The sequence below is a fragment of the Natrix helvetica genome (genome assembly GCF_964273705.1).
Source record: "Natrix helvetica genome assembly, chromosome: 1".
Lineage (NCBI taxonomy): Eukaryota > Metazoa > Chordata > Lepidosauria > Squamata > Natricidae > Natrix > Natrix helvetica.
Genome location: NC_138548.1, coordinates 57508731 through 57531210, shown reverse-complemented (window position 1 = coordinate 57531210; position 22480 = coordinate 57508731). Strand labels below are relative to the sequence as shown.

Sequence of the window (22480 nt, the reverse complement as noted above, 5' to 3'; positions counted from 1 at the left end):
TTCACCCTCCCCAGGCTCCAGAGGCTTTATAGGAGCCTGGGGAGGGCGAAAAGAGCCTCCCCCGCCCCCCCGGAGGCTTCAGGGACGGTCCCTGAAGCCTTCAGAGCGCTTAAAATCACCCTCCGAGCTCGGAGGGTGGTTTTAAGCGTTCCGAAGGCTTCATGGACGGTAGCTTTTAAAAAGGTGAACTCAGCTGGCCAGCGCGCGCAAAAGCGTTCCGAAGGCTTCATGGACGGTAGCTTTTAAAAAGGTGAACTCAGCTGGCCAGCGCGCGCATGCGCGCTGGCCAGCTGACAGGGCAGCTGGCTCGCGTGTCCTGACAAATGGCTCTGCGTGCCACTTGTGGCACGCGTGCCATAGGTTCGCCATCACTGATATATACTCATAGATAAGCCTACCCTTGAATTAACCAAAATACCATGAAAAATGTACCACCTGCAGATAAGCCAATCTGCAGGGAATCTTATTTTCTATGGTATTTTACTTAAAAATTCAAAGATAGGCTTTCCTGTGAATGAGTTTATATATGAGTATATACACGGTATGAGTACTTTAACGAGTACTTTACCATATATACTTGCAGATAAGCCTATCTATGGATAAACCGAATCCAATTTTGGGACATTTGTGATACCTACAATTCTCTGCTTATCCACAAGTATATTCGATACTTCACTATCTTGGAATTGCCTAATTATAGCAGTTTTCTATCATAGCCATTCTAATGGAATGCCATCTGGCTTGTTGGAGGGCAATTTAATAAATTTTCCTATCAGGAAACTTCAAATCTATTGAATCAATATCAAATGTAATAGAACACAGTGAAAAAAATGTCCATGGAGATTAGATGTCAAAACAGCCAGTCACGTCATGCTTTATTGTAAACATATTGTAAACATTATGTTTTTCTACATAACAATATGTAGAAAAACAAACTTCATTTGTTTACATTATATCTTTCTGGTTGTCCAGATGATAATTACAATATATCTTTTCCTTACTATCAGATAGGTAATCAGGTATTACATGGAATACCAACAACAATAGCACTTAGACTTATATACTGCTTCATAATGCTTTACAGCCTCTCAGTTTACAAAATCAGCATATTGCCCCCACAATTTGGTTCCTCATTGTATCAAGGTTGGAAGGCTGAATCAACATTGAGCCGATCACAATCGAACTGCTGGCAGTCAGCAGAGTTAGTCTGCAATACTGCATTCCACCACGGCTCTTACAGATGTAGTGTCTTTCTGCGTAAACCCAGATACATTGTGTCCTCTAAAAATAGCGAATTTCATTATATGCAGAATTTGTACAATTATTATATCAAATTGCCTTTACTTTCTTCTTGGTTATTATTATAGGTAGTCCCCGACTTATGACCACAGCTGAGCCCAATATTTCTGTTGCCGTGAGACAGTTCTTAAGTGAGTTTTTCCCCATTTTACTCCCTTTCTTGTCACGGTTGTTAAGTGAATCACTGCAGCCGATAAGTTAGTAACCTGATTGTTAAGTGAATCTGGCTTCCATATTGACTTTGCTTGTCAGAGGGTCACAAAAGGTGATCACAAGACCACGGAACACTGCAACTGAATCAGTTGCCAAACAGCTGAATTTTTATCATATGATCATGGGGATGCTGCAATGGTTATAAGTGTGAAAAAAGGTCATAAGTCATTTTTTTCAATGCCATTGTAACTTCGAACGGTCACTAAACAAATGGTTGTAAGTCAAGGACTACCTGTATAAGAGTTCAGCTCTAGTAAAAGCATGATTCATTAATTATTAATTATTTAATGACAAATGTTTGTAAACTACCCACTTGTTTCTTTAGAGCTGGGAAGTCTCACTACAGCTAATCTGATGGAGAAGGTTAGAGGTTTACAGAATTTGGCATATCAGTTGGGACTGGATGAATGTAAGTATTGCACAGATACTTAAAAATATAGTAGGGTTATTGCAGGAAAATGTCATATGCATATGTATGTCCAATTTGTTCATACTGATTAACTATAGGGATTAGATAACAAAAATCAGTGATGACCGCAATATATTCTGTTTTGTACTGTTAGTTTATAAAATCTTTCCTGTTCTCCTCCTAAAAATGGGAGTGGCTATTTCAAATGATTGTATAAAATTTATTACATGAGTAAGTAAATACCTGTTCCTCCAACTACTTGCTGTCCTATGGTAGTTTGGAATTCCTGCAGTTTGTAATCCACCAAATCCAAAAGGCATTAAATAAAGTAGACTGCTATATGCCAATGTGATCTTTGTTTCTAGCAATTCAGTACTATATTCATTCCTGAAAAGACTAGAACAAGCACTATTTTGTTGACAGCATAGATACCATTCTGGATTACATAATATTGACATTTCAGGGCCCGTACTGGCACCATTTTATGAACTGAGCAGCCGCCATTATAGATTCCATTCCTAAATGCATTCACACTAAAGTCAGCATGCTTATTATTACTATCAGAAATTAATGCAGTAGCTGCAGCATTAGAATAGATCTACCTACTATCCTACGTGTTTAATGCATTTTAGTGGAAAACTTGCTAGCGATGTTTGTCTGCTATGAAATTCATTAAATGTAATACAAATGGAACTGCTCAAACTGAAATATGGCAGAAGTGCAGCTCTGAGCCCTTCATAATGATTCTTGTTATTCAAGATTAAATACTACCTTACTGATTGTAAGACAGCAACTGTTCAAAAGCTCTAAGAGATAGCAAATACGCCTTACATAGCCTCTGGGTGGCAGCAGATGGCTGATTAGAACCATGACATTGGGAAATACATGTGTAGCGATTAAAGATTTGGAAGCTCCCATTGAACTTCTTAACAATTTTAAGATACGATGAATTGGTAAAATGTAATAAGTTAAATTGTGTTAATTTGTTATTTTTCTATTAATGGTCCTCTGTTCTCATAGGGAACTTTTACTGAGAATCGTTATCCTTTATTGGAAGTTATGCAAATTTAGGAGCATTTTTTGTAATGTGTTAAAATTTAGATTTCAGAGTTAGTCCTTTGAAACCTAACTGGTTCTTCAGTTAGTTTCAGCTATACATTTGTAATACCTTTTATTAATATTTCCCCTAATAAAGCTGTTACTACATTTTCTTTGCTGCCACAAAATAATCCTGTTTATTATGTTTTGATGCTGGTAATCCAAGAGAGTGGTATTCTGTTCCTATGACTCCTGAAAGAGCATCTCAGAGGCATCACAATTGTAAACCTTTCACTGTGTTCACCAAGAGGGATATTTAAACAGAGTCTGATACGATTGTGCAAGGCTTTCAGAAGGCACACTTCACAAAGCACATTGTAATGAGCAACATATTCTTCCTTGAATTGTTAAAGTAGTCATGTCTTCTAAAAGGCTTAGTGCTGATTTCAAAAGCTGTTTCTAGCTATCTGTACATTCAGAAATGAACTCAGAGCCAATGAAGATAAGAAAATATTAGCAATATAGTAATTAATGTTATAGCAGTCATATTTTGTCACTCCTATAGATAATACATGGTAATTATCTAAACAAACAATTCCTATTATTCATGCATCATTGAAACCAAGTAGCCTATAATTTCTAGGTAAGACTATAGTTAGCATCCTATCTAAGATGGTAAAGTGTATTCTTTTATACAAGCTTCCTGAAGATCCAGTGACAAAGATGGATCTGCAAGCTCCCCAAATTATAAATGTAATGCTTTAAGACACAAGTACTTGTTTGGGTAAAAGTTTTTTGCCTTGGAAATACTTTCTTGTATAAGAGAATATTATGTATATGTTACCATAGCATCACAACTGACTGAACATGTTAATCTTTGATTGATTATATGCCATCCCTGACCATCCCTAACCTATTCTTTCAGATCTTCCAATAGTTAACATGAAATTATAATCATGTAATATGGCTGGATGCAGGGTGTTTCCCAAAGTAACAGTCCTATAGATCTGTAATGAATTCTTTTCAGCTATCTAGACTACTAATATTTTCCAACATTTCTGATTACATGCATATGTTAGAAAACTTTTCAGATTTTCATTCCGGTACTTTATCTACATTATATTTTTCTGGAGGTAGCAATGAAACCCAAACCTAATTGTCTGAGCAGTCTTGAAATATTTTTATTTTATGTACTTCCTCTCTAGCAAAGGCAAAGTAATCTAACACTAGTGAAAGATTTGACTATAATAGTAAGAATATTTCCCTCGCCCTCCAGACTATCCATAATTGCTTCAAAGATTCTCACAGATCTCTAAAGCAGATTTAGAGATCATAGAAAGCAGCAAGAAAAGGGGAGGAGGAGGAGGAGGAGGAGGAGTATGATGCTATTGGAAGAAACTAAATGGTTACCATTCTATTTGCAGTTTATTTCACTTATGAAAACTTGAGATATTTTTGGTAAGGATTTTTGCCTCAGAGCTGAAGTATTCAAACGCCAGCTGGAAATTAGGATGTGCGTAAGGCACTTAAATTGGCTAATTTCAGTATATAATGTTCTTAACTACCTTCAGCCAGGGGATCGTGACCTCAGCTTTCTATCATATGTGTTGGATTGTATGCCACTTTTAGAAGTGGAGGTGGTATGGGAACTTTTAATTGTACCTGTATGATTTATATCCAGTCAGCTCTTTAATTTCTTTTGGCTGTCTGAGGTTTCCGACATGCTGTAAATTTCACCAACTTTTTCATTATCTGCAATTTCTTTATGACTTGTGAATCAGAGTGGAGAGAGAGTGTAGATTTACAGCAGAGATAAACATGTCCATAAAGTCTGTATCTGTGTCAGTAATTGTACTGCTGTCAGTGACTGTCCTGTTTTACAGGGCTCTCTTGGGGAAGAACAGTTTGCTACTAGTGGCAGAGTAGCATTCACTCTTGAGTTTATATTAACATATCAGGAGATTAGTTTGCAATGATTGGGGTGGAAATTGAAGCTAGATATTAGTTACTGTTGGTTTTCCCATCCCACTTCTTACTGTCAGCTAATGAATGAATAATTAATTGAATTGAATAGCTACATTTGAAAGACAAGAGGAACAGAGAGAAAGCAGTTCCATGTGACAATGTAGTTTGGCTGATAATGATATAAAATATGTTAATGATATGTAAAATTACTTGCAAATATTATGGTAATTATTGTAAATATTATCATTTAGTAAACAATTATTTCATTACAATTAAAATAGAATATAGCAAGATTTCATTCTAAACATTCTACTATGGTTGGTCTCATAGTCAGATATTTAGATTGGGCTTGACATTTCTATCCACCTACTGAGTCCTTCTCAAGGATTTGGGATAGCAGAAGTTATTTGATGATGTTAAAGATGTTACAGGATGTAAGCTGCCTTTTGCAAAGAACTGGTGGTGATTTTGTCAATGCTGATGGTATTCAGGTGATGCTCCAGATGTTTTGGGATTGTACCCAAGGCACCTATTACTATTAGTATTATCTTTGATTTCTTTTATTATTGTCTCAGAATTTCAGTATCAGGAGAAAGAAAATTCTGTGAATTTACATTTAAAATACCAAGGATTCAGGGTACAATGCTTCTGTGTCCATTTGTAATGGTTGGATAAGGATCACTGACAAAAAAGAAATCAAAGATATTTTGCAGTTTTGTAGCTTCTATGCTAGTTTACACACTATGGGATAGTGTAATAACATGGATATGCCATGTACTTAATCATAATTTCAGTTTTAAGATATTATGTTTTATAATGATATTCATGTGCATTACGATGCCATGGTAATGGTTATTTTATGTTTAATACTTCTGAAACTGGGAAAGAATGTGTTGGCTCAGGTTGTCACAAAGCAATCTTCCTGGAACACCAGGTCAGCTGCTGATGCTGTGGCTCTTCCTTATTACCATTATCCCATCATGTGTTGCTGTTAGTTTTGCTGGTTTGAGGATTCCTGGTCTTGAATCTCAGAGGTAAGCCTTAGTAAAATAACCAGAGATACAGTAATAATGCTATATGCACTGTTTTTTTTTCTGGATTCTGGTTTTGAACTATTATGTGTACTAGAATACACAACTGGTTGGGTTGGGAGTTGTGTATTCTAGCACACCTTTTTGTCTACTCCCAGTTTTATTACCCAAAGGCAAAGTACAAAACCATTTCCATTGGCTTACCTTGTCTGATTTGGTTATGGAGTACAACATTTTGGTGATTTATTAGGATATAGATATGTATGCCATAAGCCTAAGATTATGCATATTGACTTCAGTCTTTTTAGTAGGCTTGAGATCCTTGACATATTTTTAGATCTTTCAATTTTTCACAATCTTTTCTTTTCTTGCACAGACTTCTACAAGTCAACATTCCTACTGTTATTTTATAACACAATTTGTCCATTAATTCAGTGAAAATGTAATACTAAGTTAGAAAATAAGACCTTGCAGAAATAGTTACAGCTTCCTTTTTTATGCATTCCTGGTCTGTTTGCTTTGAAGAAGCTATCTATGGAATAGAATATACTAGATTAGGGATCTGAGACAATATCTAAGTGCCTCATTAACTTTTGTAGGCTAGAACATGATAAAATGTCATCAAGTCCTTATCGGATGCCTGATAATCTGCTACAAGCTGGAGTGCCATTAGCTTAAATTCTCAATCAAATACCTTCCTTGGGCTTAAAGAGCAGTGATTAAACGTGGAGTGTCCCCTGAGGACTCTACAGCTGTCATGGGGGTTGAAGTCAATCTCCTCCCTTGCCAACCAAGAGAGAGTTTGAGCAAGAGGTCTCACTGGGGCGGGCCGTCTTCAAACCCACACGTGCCTGTCCCAGCTGTTCTGTTTTGCCTAATGAATTGCATTACAGGGAGAAACTGGGTATTGTCATCGCAAGCTGCCTTCCCTGGGGACCTGAGCCAACCTCAGTAATGACTAATGTTAGTGATAGTAATTGAAATGTGATCACTCTCTGGGGACTCACACCAAGCATGATGCTCTCAGGCACTTGTGGCTGATAGAGACCTGTGAATGGCTCAAAAGTGATTTTTAATTGCTCTACTTTCCTAGTTACATTTTCCAAATATGTTTTCTTTTTATAGGTAATACAACACATTTCCCCCCACACTAGGCAAAGACATGTATTGTCTTAAAAACTATTCTATTTTAAATGGATTGATACTATGTCCTAATGTTTGCCTCCATACTTTTTTTTGTCCAATATTATCTGTTGATATGTAGTGTGCCTTTAAATAGCAGCATAATTCAGCTGATTTGGAGTCGGGAGGTTATGATCCAGTCAGCTTGTTCATTAGCTAAGCATTAAGGATGCATTGTGGATCATTTAAGATTTAATTTTTAAAAGAAAAAATAGAAATTCAAGCCAAATTGTATTTGGGAAAGTCTTTATATATTGCCCCAAAGTGGTATTTAAATTCATTTTGTAGAGTTGAATGACTTTTCACACCAACTGTCTAAACTGCCAGCGTCATATTATGAGTATAATAGTGAGTTTTTAGAAATGAGAGATGGTGAAATGAAATAGGAGGATCAAGGTTTTTTTAGGCCCATAGGTGCATTTAAATTTTTGAAGGAAAATGGATGTCAGCATAAAATGTTTGATATGGATGAAGGAATCCAATGAGTTTCACACACACAAGCACCCAAAAAAATAAAAATAAAAACAGAAACTGTATAGAAGGGCATATTGTTGATGGTAAAGGATAACTATAAAACGTGAATACATAACAAAAGTAGATATCACAAATGAAGGCAAATGTACGTATCCCAGGATATTGTTACAGGATCTAATTTGGGTTGGTAACTGGGACCAGACCAAAGCTCAGAATACTAAACACTATGGTGACTGACTCAGATTGGATCCTGAAAAAGTAGGTATGTTATTAGCCAAATCACAAATCTTTTTCTTGGCACTCAAAATATTCTTACTCTCCTCTCTTATTCAAAAGTAAGGTTTACCCTGAAATCCCTTCCTTTCTTCATCCCATAAGATTTGGTTACTTCTTTCACTCATTTATTTCTGTTTCAGGATTAGTTTTCACTTGGCCACATAAATTGCTATCTTCCATTGATACCTACAATCTTGGTCTTCTTGCTTCCTCCTCTTACTCTATCAGATAATGTCCAATCCTCTGCTGCCATCATGCTTCTATTGAAGACCATTCTCCAATTCATTAGGCAGTAAAATTTAGCTGTTTCAGTTCTTTCCCAACCCTGGCAATCCGAAGTGCTTAGGTTTTAAGGACTAGCCTACAATCCTGCATCGTATTTAGTTTTTCAAATGTATAAAATCACTTAGGTTAAATTAGCCTTACTGAAAATTCAATTTGTGATGTCTTCATATATTCTAAAATTGCTGCAGTTGGAAGTTGTTTTAAGGAATTCATGTTACCTTATGCTGTTTACAAAATGCTTAGTATACTTTGCTTTAAGCATCATCATTATATGGTAGACGGTAATTATTTTGTTAGGATAACTGCTGTAGAAGAAAAAATAATAATCATTTAAACTGATGATTCACTCTTTGGTATATTCCAATCAGAATGGAGACTGTTGATGAAACAAATTTATCTTTTAAAAATAATGGCTTCATACTTTGTACTAGGCATGATTTGTTTAACTCTTGTTGAATAAACTGCAACTGGAGGAATTCTTATCTCGCGGTAAACAAACTATGGTTTAGAAGGCAAAATAGCTGGGTTTGCACAATGGCAAAAACAATATTACTGCTTATATGTAAATCCGGTCCCAGATTCAGAATTTCAGATTTCATCCAGCATGATTATTGGAGCAACGTCTTAAGAAATTGAAGATATAAGCTGATATTTCCATTGATGGTGTATGTTTGCTTAAGGAATGTATCAGCAGATGTAGAAGCCAGTTCTTATGGTGCTTTCTCAGGAAGAGTCCACAACACATATATTTTACATCATGGAAAGGTATTAAAAGGTCATTGCTGTGGTTATTCCTATTAATAAGCAATTCCTCAAATATTACTTTGGGGTTTTATTTTTGATACAATATGGGATTATATAACTTAAACAATGAAAAATATCAAATGTTAACTTAATGTTAACAACTTCATAAACAATATCTAATATGGTTAACAATAATATCTTTTATTTTTGCCGTATGATACTGAGTCCACCTGTTAGCTTGGTATTCTTGGCTGTGGATAAATTTGAAGCACACCATAGTTAATATATTTTTGTTCCATAAAAAATGTTGACATTGAATACTGCTGAATACTGATTTCAAGCAATTTTAAACATATCTTTTTTTGCCAAAGGAGTTTTCTGAAATATCCTAGTTTCGCATAGCCCTGATTATCTGAGGTTTTTCTGGAGAAAGATGAATTCTGTCTCACCATTATTTATGAATTCTAGTTAAGATAAAGCACTAAGATAGCATAGGTTGAAAAAGAAAGGGAGTATCTGGAAACAACTGGTAGTTGCCAGGTACATAAATTGTCCTGAGCTGTTGCTGCTTAAGTAATTCCATATGGACGCATACATTAATTCTGGATTAATTAGTGATATGTACTGTAGATAAGATATATTCATTTTCTTCTACTGATATCTTCAAGTTTTACTTGATTTTTTCCTGTAGAAATAGTATAGAATTACATTTTTGTTGACTAAAACAGAATTGATGATACACTCAAATACCAGTTATTAGTTTCCTCAAACATTTGTTTCATACACAATATCTAGTCAGACATTTTTGGATGATGATAGGAGGGAGCTTAATTTATTTAACTATTTAGCAATTAACAGTAATAGTATTGTCTTTAAATCTCATCTGGGATATGAGCTGATATACAATATATATATTCACACATTGTCATACTCATTGGTTAGAATGTTCTGGAAATTTTTGTGTGGATGATTTGGATATTTAGGGTAATTTTAAATGTACATAATAGTTAAATCTCTTTAGGAAAAATTAAGGATAAATTCAAATGCAATCTTTATAATTAGTTTTATAAAAGCATGTTTACTCTGTATGTTGCTCAGGTTTAACTAAATCAATGTTAAAATCAATTTTCGTTAAACCAGAGTACTGTTTGTACAAAGAAGGCTTTAATGCGGTACCTTTAGACTTTGTTGTTTTAAGCAATGTGTGTATATTTTGAATAAGTTTCACAAAAGACACATTATGGGTAGAATGAATTGATTTTACTTCTAACACTTGCAAGTTCTAATACTTTGGATTACTGGTAGTTATAACTCCATGGTAGTTATATAACAAGTTTGTCACATGAAACTATATCTGAATTATGCATGTTTATTTTATTGAAGAGTAATGTCTATTTTAGATATTCCAATAAACTCTACATTTGTAGCCACTAATTGTCAGACCTGGAAGCCATCTTTTAATTTTGGCCTTCAGGCCTTCCACATTTTCTACTCTGGGAAAATGGGAGGGAGATACTTCTTTCATTGGTGGTGTTACTAATCCAAACCAATGTTTATTCATAACACATTTTTGCATTCATTTTTCCATGTCTGATACAACCCTATAAGGAATCTTTTTCCAACAGCATCAAGCTTTTTCCTTCGGCACCATATGAATTATGGTGGAGTGACAAGAAAATTGGAATTTTGCCCATGTGGCCATGGCCATGTTTTCTTTTCATAAACAGGGGGTGAAGGCAAACGACTTTATCTCTGGAAAATATCAGACAAAGATAGTTGGATGTTATATAGGGATCAGACCCTCTACTGTGAATTGAACTCAGGAATTTCCAGGGGGAAGAGTTGGAAGTCATGTAAAACCCCATATGTGGAGGTATAATGTAATACTTGTAAGTTTCTTCTCTGTGAACTTTAAAGGAAAGTGGATTTATATATCATATTGATAGCTACTTCTTTACCTGACATGGCTGCAATTAATGTGATACAAACATTTATGTTGTAAGAGCCTTGGCGTGGGTAAATAATTTGACATCAGCACAACATATGCACTGACAGAGTCAAGGCTTTGACGGCCTACTTTTTCCCCCTCGGGCTTATTTCATATATTTGAAGACTACTTCTTAATTATTAGTCTCATGGCAATTTACAATTAAAAATTAAAAAGCACAAAAATCATTTAGAAGTGTAGAAATTAATCCACAAACAATATTAAAATGTTCAAATAGTATTCATATATAGAAAAAATGAGGAAGAAATAGATCTTCAGTTGCATTACAAGATTTAATTTTAGGTGTGATTTATGAGTTTCAGTAGGGAGAATATTCTAGAATGGAGCCACCTCCACTGAGAAGATCTATCAGCAATAAATATTTTTTAAAAAATCTTCATGACATTTTTTAATGTCATAGATTCATCTAAGGTTTTTAATATTTTGATTTCCTTTTTTTAATTGTTAAAGATAGACAATTTCTTTTGCAGTTGTCAGCCAATCTGTGTGCAGTATTTTAGGCTTCTAATTTTTATAATAGCACTGATGTCCAGTTAATGATGAGCAATCTAACAAATCCAAGGGAAATAAGTTCCATAGCCCTAAATCATTGACTGTTGATGTGGATCCCTGTGGAACTAAATTTCTCAGGATCAATCACAGTTTTCCCTAGGCTTGCCTTGTGCTTGCTTCCCTGTTAGAATTCAGCATGCCATATCCTAAGAACTTCTCTTGAATGGAATTCAAAAAGACACTTATATTTTCATAAATAAATTAGGAATTCAGTGGCTTCTTTCGGCTAATCAGGACAGGCTGATAAACCTTGCTAGCTGTTTAATAAATGAATTGTGACTGATTACCTATTAATATGGACGCCTCAGGAATTCACCCGGGGGGAAGCAGAGCAGTGAAATAGAGAGGGGCATGGCCCCCTGGGAAATCAGGGCTTCATGTTTGCAGCTTAAATATCTCTGTGAAGTATCAATAAGGAGGTAATTGAATTTTGAACACAAACATGAGCGCCGGATGGATGAAGAGAAGGGGGAGGGGGCTCTGATCGTCTCTTCTAGGCCCCTTCATTCTTCCCTCCTCTTTCCCTTAGAGACCACTCTAGTGAAGATAGATGCTAAATCCATTAAATAAAGATTAGATTCTGTCATGGTAGAAAGTGGTAGCTTAGCTAGATCCCTGAGCAAATTGGGACCTTTAGCAATACAGAAAATTAAAATATACATTTTTAACAAGTGTGCTATCGACACGCTAATAATGGCTGCCTGGCTTATGGGGTTTGCTTGTCTTTCAGACTTGCTTTTGTTTGTCTATATTGTTTTTGATGTTTTCTGTGCTAGGTTGGGATTCTTTTTTTTTTTTAATTCCTTAAGCAGTGGAATTATAGCTTGTTTTAACTATATTCTGGCAGTTTTCTTATGTTTTGTAATTTCCTCATAGAGAGTGACTTAAAATATTATATGTTCTTCCGTGACCCTGCATAAGCAATTAAGAGGTATTAGATACCTCTAGGGACAAATTAAAACCATAGGATCATTGTAAGGATTTAAGAAATGTTCAATGGAGATAGATGTGTATCTAGACCAGTGCTTCTCAATTATTTTCTGTCATGCCCCCCCTAGGAAGAAGAAAACATTTCGCGCCCCCCCCCCAGCGCGACTGTAAATAGTATAATTTGTCTATAAAATTGTTAAAAGTACACCTCTGCATAACATAGCACACCGGTCTTTCCTCGTCTCCCACCGTAGTCACATGCTTTCTTTCCTCTTTCCCTCTTACTTGTCTATCCTTCCTTCCACCCTCCCTTCCTCCTTCCCTTCCTTCCTGCCTCCCTTCCAGTTCCCTCCTTCCTCTTTCCCCCTGCCTGCCTGCCTTCTTTCCTCTTTCCCTATCCTCCTATCCTTCCTTTCTCCCTCCCTCCTTCCCTGCCTCCCTTCCAGTTCCATTCTTCCCTCCTTCCTTCTGCCTCCTTCCTGCCTGCTTGCCTTCTTTCCTCTTTCCCTCTTGCTTGTCTATCCTTCCTTCCACCCTCCCTTCCTCCTTCCCTTCCTTCCTGCCTCCCTTCCAGTTCCCTCCTTCCTCTTTCCCCCTGCCTGCCTGCCTTCTTTCCTCTTTCCCTATCCTCCTATCCTTCCTTTCTCCCTCCCTCCTTCCCTGCCTCCCTTCCAGTTCCATTCTTCCCTCCTTCCTTCTGCCTCCTTCCTGCCTGCTTGCCTTCTTTCCTCTTTCCCTCTTGCTTGTCTATCCTTACTCCCTCCTCCCCTTCTTCCCTCCCTCCCTGCCAGCAGCTCCTTCAGCATCCCAGCTGGAAGCAGCAGCACAACAGTCGCCGTTACCAGGGGCGAAGGGGTGGCGGTGGCAAGATCGGGCGACCGCCGCCCCTTTGTCCCTTCCCCAACAGCGGCTGTTGCGCTTCCGCTTCCAGACGGAATGCTGGCGGTGGAGCTGCTGGCGGGGAGGCGAGCTACCTGCATAAAGACGCCGCCGAGGGCATGGCAGAATATATCCCGGCTTGAAGTGGCAGTGCTGGGGACTGCTCAGAGACTCATCAGAGCCGCGGGCTGGAGCTGTGCAAAAAGTCTGCTTGGGCTGGGGGGGGGGGGGAAAGGGAGGGAAGCCTGGGACAGCCATGCTTCCCTCCCTCCCACCCCCGCCCGAGCAGGCTTCTTGCACAGCTCCAGCCCGCGGCTCCAATGAAAATCCACAGTCCGAAGTGCTGCCACTTCCAGGCGGGATATATTATGCCTCGCCCACGCCGCCGCTGTTGCACCCAGATGGAAAGGGAGCCTTCGCGCCCCCCTTTATGGAGCCTCGCGCCCCCCCCAGGGGGGCGCGCCCCACTATTTGAGAACCGCTGATCTAGACCATTCTAGAATCTTGATCTCTTTTGGGAACTGGATTTCTAGAGATCCAATTAGTCTACTAAAGTAGTGCTGACGTCACTTGCTTTTGTCTCTTAAATTGCTCTATGAAGGAAATAATGATGACCAGTAATTATTGCAATTTAAATGGTATATCCAGGTAACCCATTTTATGCAGCCTGATTCTTCTTTAGCTGTTTCTTAACTTCCTTGCCAAACAGGAAGACAACAGTAACCTGAAAGGGTATGATGGAGCTATGTTTCCATCCTATGTTCCTCCTGACATTGCAGGAGGAGATGCCCCTGTCCACCAGTATAATAACTGTTCCTGCTGCTATTTAATTTTGATAACAGATATGATAATTGAAGATAGGAAGCATTAAATCATAAAGGAGAAAAAGATGAACCTGAGCTAGTGTGAATGGGATTATAAAGAAAGGAATTCTTTGCTCTTAGAAATCCATCACACATCCCTGTCAAAATGAGAGTAAACATACTGTCCACACCTAGAACACATTGAAAATAGTTGAAAGTAATATCTCAATATTTTACTTGATTCTTTGGGGAATTTGAATGTTTGTGGTAATTTTACTTAATTGGAAAATATCCTTAATGTCTCAGGGAAAACCATCTGAATATAGGGCCAACACCCATATGAGCAGAAATTAACACCAAGATTAACACTAGACCAACAATTAAGAAGTAAATAGTACTCCAATCAAAGAACTATAGCTTAATCAAGAAATCATGATGATGTTACCTATTTGGTTACAATTTCAGACATTTGGTAATGTCTGAATTTGGTAATGAATTGTCTGCAAAAAAAAAAAAACACCACACAAGCATAGAGAGGACCCCACATTTCAACCCTGATTTATAAATATTCTCTTCTATCAATAAATGTTTATATATATATATATATATATATATATATATATATATATATATATATATATATATATATATATATATATATATATATATATATACATATATACATACATACATACATACATACATACATACATACATACATACATACATACATACATACATATAATAAATAAAATTAACACCAGTAACAAACCTTCGTGTGATCTAGTTTTCTGGTGTCCTGATGTTTTGCCAGTAGATATAGTTGGCATCTTCAGAGACAGAATAAGCTGCTTTGTAGCAATAGCTCACAGGCCACTGAATAGGGACTGCCAGCCTCTTGTACAGTATTTGTACCTGGCAAACTATTCTCTGAGTGGTCCATGTCACAGACACCCAAGAGAGCTGGTTTCTGTTTGGTTCCCTATCTAGATAGGTGCTAATTGGTTCTTTGTGTAGGTAGACTTCTGATTGATTCATTTTGGGAAAATATAACTGGTTCCTGATTGACTTTTTAATTACTTTTTATACATACTGCTGCATGTTCTTCTTGAAAAAGAATCTGCTACATTTTTTATTACTTTTTATACATACTGCTGCATGTTCTTCTTGAAAGATTCTTGAAAGATTCTTTTTATTCTTAATTAGTCAAAGGATCTTTAATCTTGATGTGATGTAAAACTGGGAACCATATTTTGTTGATTTTCAAACTCTTCTCTTTCCTGAAGAAACTATTGGAATATTTCTTTATGGTTCTTGATGAGCTCTCTATGTAGTTCTACATGATGGCTTGCCATGGTTGCCAGAACTTGGGTGCCTTAAATTGGATCTTATTTCCAATATGAAACAGTGCATGTTCCATTACTGCTAATGTTTAGGTTGTCCTGTAATGTAGGTTAGTTGTCACTAAGAAATTGAGCTGTGAAGCAGGAAGTTACCCGTTCAAATGTTATTCTTTGCAATCTACTGCCTTTTACTTGTACCAGATCTGTTTGAATTAATAGGAAGAATGTGTCTATGTATATGAAGCAATTTATACATTCTAAAGTAGCACAGTGTTTTGCGAACTTCACTGAGTCAATGAAAAAGATTTTGCCAAAGATATAAAGGATTTAAGTATTTCATTTGTGCCTGGATTTCACTGCTATAACAAATCCTCCCTGAAGCATTTAAGTAGAATTAATTTAATCATGTTGTTTTCTGTAAACGATCATGATAGCAGAGAAGGTTAAAGGGTCCTGTCTAGTACTATCTCTGTTTAAGAATATAGGTGTTGATTAAATCTAATACATGTTATAATTCCTCAGGAAGACAAACATTCTGTTGATGATTGATTGAAGAATTTCTTCTGATTAGAGTCACTGACACTTTATGCTATTTATCAGAATCTAATAATCATATCATTTTCTCCAAGCAGTCTTTACAAAAATCAGTTTTATTAGGAGGATTGACTTGTGATGTCATTTTCTACTAAAGTTCTATTCCCAGTCCAAGAATTTACAGGTCAAAAACTTCATTCTGGGTGGCACATTCATTCTGGCTGAAACATTGAAGAATATGGTTGTTCAGTCCATATTACTGACAAAACTAAATGGAGCATGTTACACTAATTCTCTACATTTTTAATGGTTGTTAGTATTTTCAGTTCAAAAGGCAGTTGACTTCCAAACAAGTCAGAATATGTTAGGTCCAAATTATTTGAATGGCCACCTACAAGTAATCTATATACACATGATTACACTTTAAGATCCTCTTCAGATCAACAGATTCATAAAGCAATAAAGATGGTGGATTAGTATAGTGAAGCCTTTCCCAGGAAAAAAGTTGCATATGGGATTAATCTTTGGTTTTGAATTGAAAAAATCTTATTTGCTATTGCTGTTTGAAACTGTATTTTATTTGGCTTTGGCATTTTACAAATTGAAGGGGCTTTTATAATTGAACACTGCATTTCTTTTCATTTTAACCTGTTGTGAAGCTATGGCACTTAATAGATTGATAATAGATGATAGATAATAATTCTTCCCCCAGTCATTTTTGAAGAACCTGATTGTAAAGAGTAACAAATATGCCTTGATTGAGACAGGCAGGATCTGTTACTAATGTGTCAAGGGAAGACAATATCTTAAATTCCAAACAAGCATAAAATATATAGATGAGATTCAGAGATTCACCAAATTCAATTGAGTATAATAAGGGGAGAAGAAACAGTATAAACAGTATAATCAGACTTCCAAGATTCTGTTAATTGTAGCCACTTTCAGTAATATTAATCATAGCCATCCTATGGAATTGATTCTTTGTCCAGTCTACCTGGTGGTGCTAATGCTTATAGTATTAGGCATACTTACAGTATTTTATTTATCAAACTTATATGCTGTTCATCTTGCAGTGTGTGGTGACTCTGAGTGGCTTATCACATAATAAAATGTAAGGAAATTTAAAAAATTATAAATATAAAAACAGATTTAAATTACAAGAGATTAAAACAAATTAAAGAACCACAGGTTTAGAGTGGAGAGATAGTGGTGACTCCTCTGTTACTGTACTAGCCACCCCAGCCAACAGCTTCTTCTTCAGGACCAACCTCCTGCCAACCAGCATAGCCAAATTTTAAGGCATTTCCTGAAGGCCAGAAAGGTGGGGGTAGACCTCATCTCTGCGGCAAGATGTTCCAAAGGTGAGGAGCTTGGCAGAAAAGGCTCTTTTCTGGTACCCTGCCAGCTGTAATTCCTTGGCTGATGAGGTCCGCAATAAGCCTCTTTTGGCAGCACGAGTGGGGCGGGCCAATCCCGTTGGGGCAAGATAGCTCCCCAGAGGACCTATGTCCTAAAGGGTATTAAAGGTAATGATTGATACCTTGAATCGGACCTGGATGCAAATTGGCAGGCAGTACAGTTTGTGTAACAGGGGTGTTACATGTGCCAACCTAGGGGGCCTCTAAAACTGCTGAATTCTGGGCCAATTGTAGTTTTTGAAGACTCTTCAAGGGTAGCCCCATGTAGATCATGTTGCAATAATACAAACTGCAGATACTTGCTTCATTTAGATATTTGCAACCTAATACCTACTTAATCAATCTGAATCCTCCTGTTTAACAGTAGATTGAACTACTGTTGCAACTCAAGTTAGAAAGGTTAGTAGCTTATTTATATACTACAAGTTGCCTAGAATCGTTTTGAAACAAGATGGGGGGCAAATAAATTTAATAAATACATTTAGTTAACCCATGTTCAATAATTTCATTTAGGATGTCGCTTTAATGGCTAATACGCTAACAAATATTTACCTGAAGATAATGTTAAACTCCTCAGCATCTTCCACCCCACCCCACAGAAAATCTTTTACTTTCAGTGAACTGAAGTAGTGAGCTTTATTTTCTCAGCAATTTTTGCTTCAAAACAGTACAGGTAGTCCTTGACTTACAACAATTCATTTTGTGATCATTCAAAGTTATATCATCAATGAAAAAGTGAATTAAGACTGTTTTTCACATTTACATCCATTGTAATGTTCCGATGGTCATATAATAAAAATTCAGGTGCTTGGCAACTGATTCATAGTTATGACGGTTGTAATATACAGATCACTTTTGGTGACCTTCTGACAAGCAAAGTCAATGGGGAAATCAGTGTCACTTAACTACCGTGTTATTAATTTACCAACTGCAGTGATTCACTTAACAACTGTGGCAAGAAAAGTTGAAAAATTGGGCAAACAAATGGGGTTTAACAAATGTTTCACTTAGCAACAGAAATTCTGGGTTCAATTGTGGTTGTAAATTGAGGACTACCTGTATTTCCACCTTTCTTCTTAAAGCTATTGCTGTCGTCTTATATTCTCCCTTAGTTGTATCTGAAGAAAGGCAGAAATTATGAAACTGTATCTGCTTGTTAAGAATGGATGAAAATAATATATCAATAATTACCTTTTTCAAGAATTGTGATGGTGGAATGCTGTCTTTAGTGGTAGAGGTAGAATACGTTTTAATATACCTTATATACATTCTTATATACCTGTTGAATGCAAACCAGCAGTGGTAGTACTTTGAGTTCTTTGTATCTTTATATCATTATAGTGTGACAGTTCTGGCAAATAGCCCCATTTACCAGGTTCCTACCTTTAGAAACTGTTCGTAAACACTATTTATTTTACCCTTTTAGTTAAAATATTGCATCCCTAAAGTAACTTTATATAAATTAAAGAAATAAAGTCAGCTTTGTCAACTGGGTTTGAACAATAGTAAAATAAATTTCAATAAAGGAAATTGGAAAAGGAAAAACAATCTCTGTCATATAATTTAAACAAAGCAGGAGTTATTTGTAAAAATAATAAAAGTGGGATACAAATAAATACACTGGTTGTGATTTGTTGCATTTGTCCAGATTTAAAGAGAAAACTGAAAGGCTACTTTTTATTTATTATGAAAAGTATCACAACTTGTTATCGTTCCATGAATTAACTTCCATCTTCTTCTTACTGTTTTCAGCATTAACTATGAGGTCCTACTTTCTAAACAGCATCTTCCTCTACCTGTATTTCATACCTTTTTTTTCTGGGGATGTGCACGATTATAATAGGAATGGAGCTTAAAGGAAGTGACTTCAGATAAGATAATCAGCCTTGTAGATAAGTGGCATTTCCAGGGTAATCTCTTCTCCCATACTTTGCAGAACTTAGTTTTATAACAAGATTTCATTCACTCTCTTCCTTGTATTTGTCTTCTTCCTTCAACTGTGTTTTCTGCATGTATTTTAATTGGTTCTTTTTCAGTCTCTTCTTAATTGTGTCTTTCATAAGCAGTGTGTTAAACAAATCTGAATGATCACTCTTTAAATTTAGTTTGCAACAAGTAGCATTTATAACACATTCATAACTTTTTTCAATATTAGCTATGCTAAATTCTAGTAACCACACTGTATATACAATTATATATAATGTTTGTAGAGGTGAGCTTTAGTTTACATCTTTTGATGAGATCTTGTCTTACTTTGTGATATAGTATGTAAAATCAGCTCAAGCTTTGAGTGCTATTATTAAATCTTTCAAGGGGATCCCTTGTGGCAGTTCATAGAGCAGGTGGCCTGCAACTGCATGCAGGGAGTCAGGAGCCTTGTCTTATCAGAACATATTATCTAAAAATTGCTCAGCCTGTTTTTCTCTCTTGGGGCAAAAATGACCATGCTGGATTCTTATGCTAAAAACTAATTATTAACCTACACTAAACGTCATTCAGGATAAATCCCAACTGAAAGACTTTGGGTGACGGATGTATCTGGGTAGTAGGCCAAAATGTCATTTAGCTGTTTAACAGAGAATCTATTTGTTATCCCACTGAATTGGAAGCCTATCTTTCGGTTGAGCAGGAAAAAAGCGAGCATTCCTGGTTTTCTAATGAACATTTACAGTGACAAATATTTGCAACCTGAATAAAAATTGGAGATTTAAATGCCTCCGTAAATGTCCTTGCTCTTATGGCCTAATAAATTGTCCATTAACACTATATTATAGTATTTGGATTCTTGAGAATTTTCATTTACTCAGTAAAGTAGAAGTAAGTTTTCAAAAAGTATAGTTCTTTTTAATATGTTTGGAAACCTACAGCCATTTCAAAAAACCTCTTAATTAACATAGAATTTATGAATTCTATCAGTTTTAACTACAGAACATTTTGACTTCCCTCTTTATGCAAGATAATAAAAGTATTTCATTATTTTATTCCCAACCTTCATGCCATTCTATATCCAATTCCGATTTGGAGGGCGGTTTTCCAGTCACATTTGGCCAAATGTTCTCTTGAAATTCACATGAGCTGTTCCTACAGATGGATTAGAGACGACATTGGAAATAGTGTACAGAGCGCTTTGTTACATTATAGTTTCCATAATGTAGTTCAGACTTGGCATGTACTTTTGAAGACTGAGATCAATTCCTTTCTGAGTATTTATGGACCGTACCATTACATAAATTATATTTTCCTAAGGAATTATTTAATAATAAAGATGTTATATTCTGCATAGTTTAATTAAACAATTGGATAATTTAATCAAGCAAGCAATCACAATTTTCTTTCAATCTTCTGAAAATATAGCATTAAAACAATCAGACATGAATTAAAATCTGATAATGTTCTTGAGAATAGATTACATTTGTTCTGTAAGCCTCCAATTAGCATCCCTGGTGCAAAATTTATTTGAGAAATATAATTGCGTTAAAATAACAGACTTATGATTTTAAAAATGGATGTTCTGTACTTGCACTAGTTACTATGGTCTACTGTGGCCTTTTTTTTTTTTTCAAGAAGTTTTATTGGTTTTTTAAAAAACATTTATGCGGAAAAGGGTAAGTGGAATGGTTACAAATTTTGGCAGTTGCAAGTGTGGCAGACGCCCCCTCCCTCCAGACTCCTAGGTTACATCAAAATATCAAACCTTAATACATAATCATAAAAAATCAGCATATTAATTCTAGAAAAAATAATTTTCAATCAGTTTATATAGTTATAGTATATAGTCTAGTTATAAATTCATTATTACTTTCGGTCTGTTTATAAATTGTGGTTTTCTTATTTATTTTTGTGATCTGAGCTTTCTTGGTATTGCCCCTTCACCCCCCGCTGGCAGAGCTCCGGCCCCTCCCGTGTCCTGTATGACCGTTGTAGTGTCTTCTGTTTTTTCTAGGTTCGCTTTATTTTTTTCCATAAAGGCCTGTGCCTCTATGGGTGTGTTGATTCTGATTCTTGTCTCCTCCCAGAATATCAGCATACCTTCAGGCATCAACCATCTAAACCACACCCCCTTCTGGTATAATTTATTCGCCAATTGCGAATAGCTTTTCCTTTTTTCCCTAATTTTTTTGGGAATCTGCTTCAGAATGGTTATCTCCCTGTCGTGGTATGTCAGTGTTTGCCCCCTTTGTACACCCAGAATTTCATCTCTTGTGGTTTTCCTAAGGAATTTAATATGAACCTCCCTGGGTACATTATGTGTTCTGGCATATGCTGAATTCACTCTATAGGCTAGGTCTATCTCCCATTCCATCTGCTGTTTATCTTTGTGTATGTATTCAGCTAAAATATTAGTCATAATGTCCCTTATATTTTCCCCATCTGCTTCTATTACATTTTGAAATCTAAGATAAAAGGACATTCTCTCAAACTCTGTTTTCATTTGTTGGATGTCGAGTTCTTTGTTCCCCTTCTGTAAAGCCTCTACCCCCCCTTTCGCCTCCGCCACCCCACCCTCCACAAGGTCCAGTCTCTGTGAGTTCTTAAAAATTTGGGCTTGATTCTCTTTAATTTCATCTTTCATTTCCCTTAACTGTTTCTTAATTTCCTCCTGGCCCTGTAAAATTTGTTGAAGCATTTGTTGAAAGTCTATCTCTGTAGTCTTGGGTTGCATCAGTTCTGTTATCTTTGACTGTGTAGCTGGACTAGACGTTGCAGACGTTGGGGCAGAAGTAGCAAAGCCAGGCTTTCCAGGAGGTGGTCTTTTTGGAGACATGGTTTATGAAGCAAGGAGATCAGTCAGAGTAGAAACTGGGCAGCTGGAGAAGTAGAGCAGGCAGGCGAATTCAGAAGGCAGAGGATCCAAACAGGTGGGGGTTTCTTTAGTCACTCTAGCGATAGATGAAAGTTTTTTTCTCCAAAGAGTTCAGAAAATAACAATCCACAAGAGATTCCTCTGGGTGACTCGGAGACAAAGACCGGAAGCCTGAATTTTAAAGGTGGAGTCAGGTTTCACAGTTCATGAAGACAACGGAAGTGTGCCATCTTGCCCTGCCAGCTTTGGGCTCAGAGGCATAATAAAATTTTAAAAGTTCAGAAAGTTCTCAG

General features: G+C 36.4%; 1 protein-coding gene across 1 annotated transcript in view; it reads left to right on the top strand.

The window, feature by feature from the left end:
• The window catches only part of LIN52 (lin-52 DREAM MuvB core complex component), a 54846-nt gene that overhangs the window by 10452 nt on the left and 21914 nt on the right, over positions 1–22480 (top strand). Inside the window, exon 5 of the mRNA XM_081937471.1 lies at positions 1838–1921. Within this exon, the coding sequence (XP_081793597.1) occupies positions 1838–1921 (84 nt within the window). The remainder of the gene's footprint in view (positions 1–1837; positions 1922–22480) is intronic.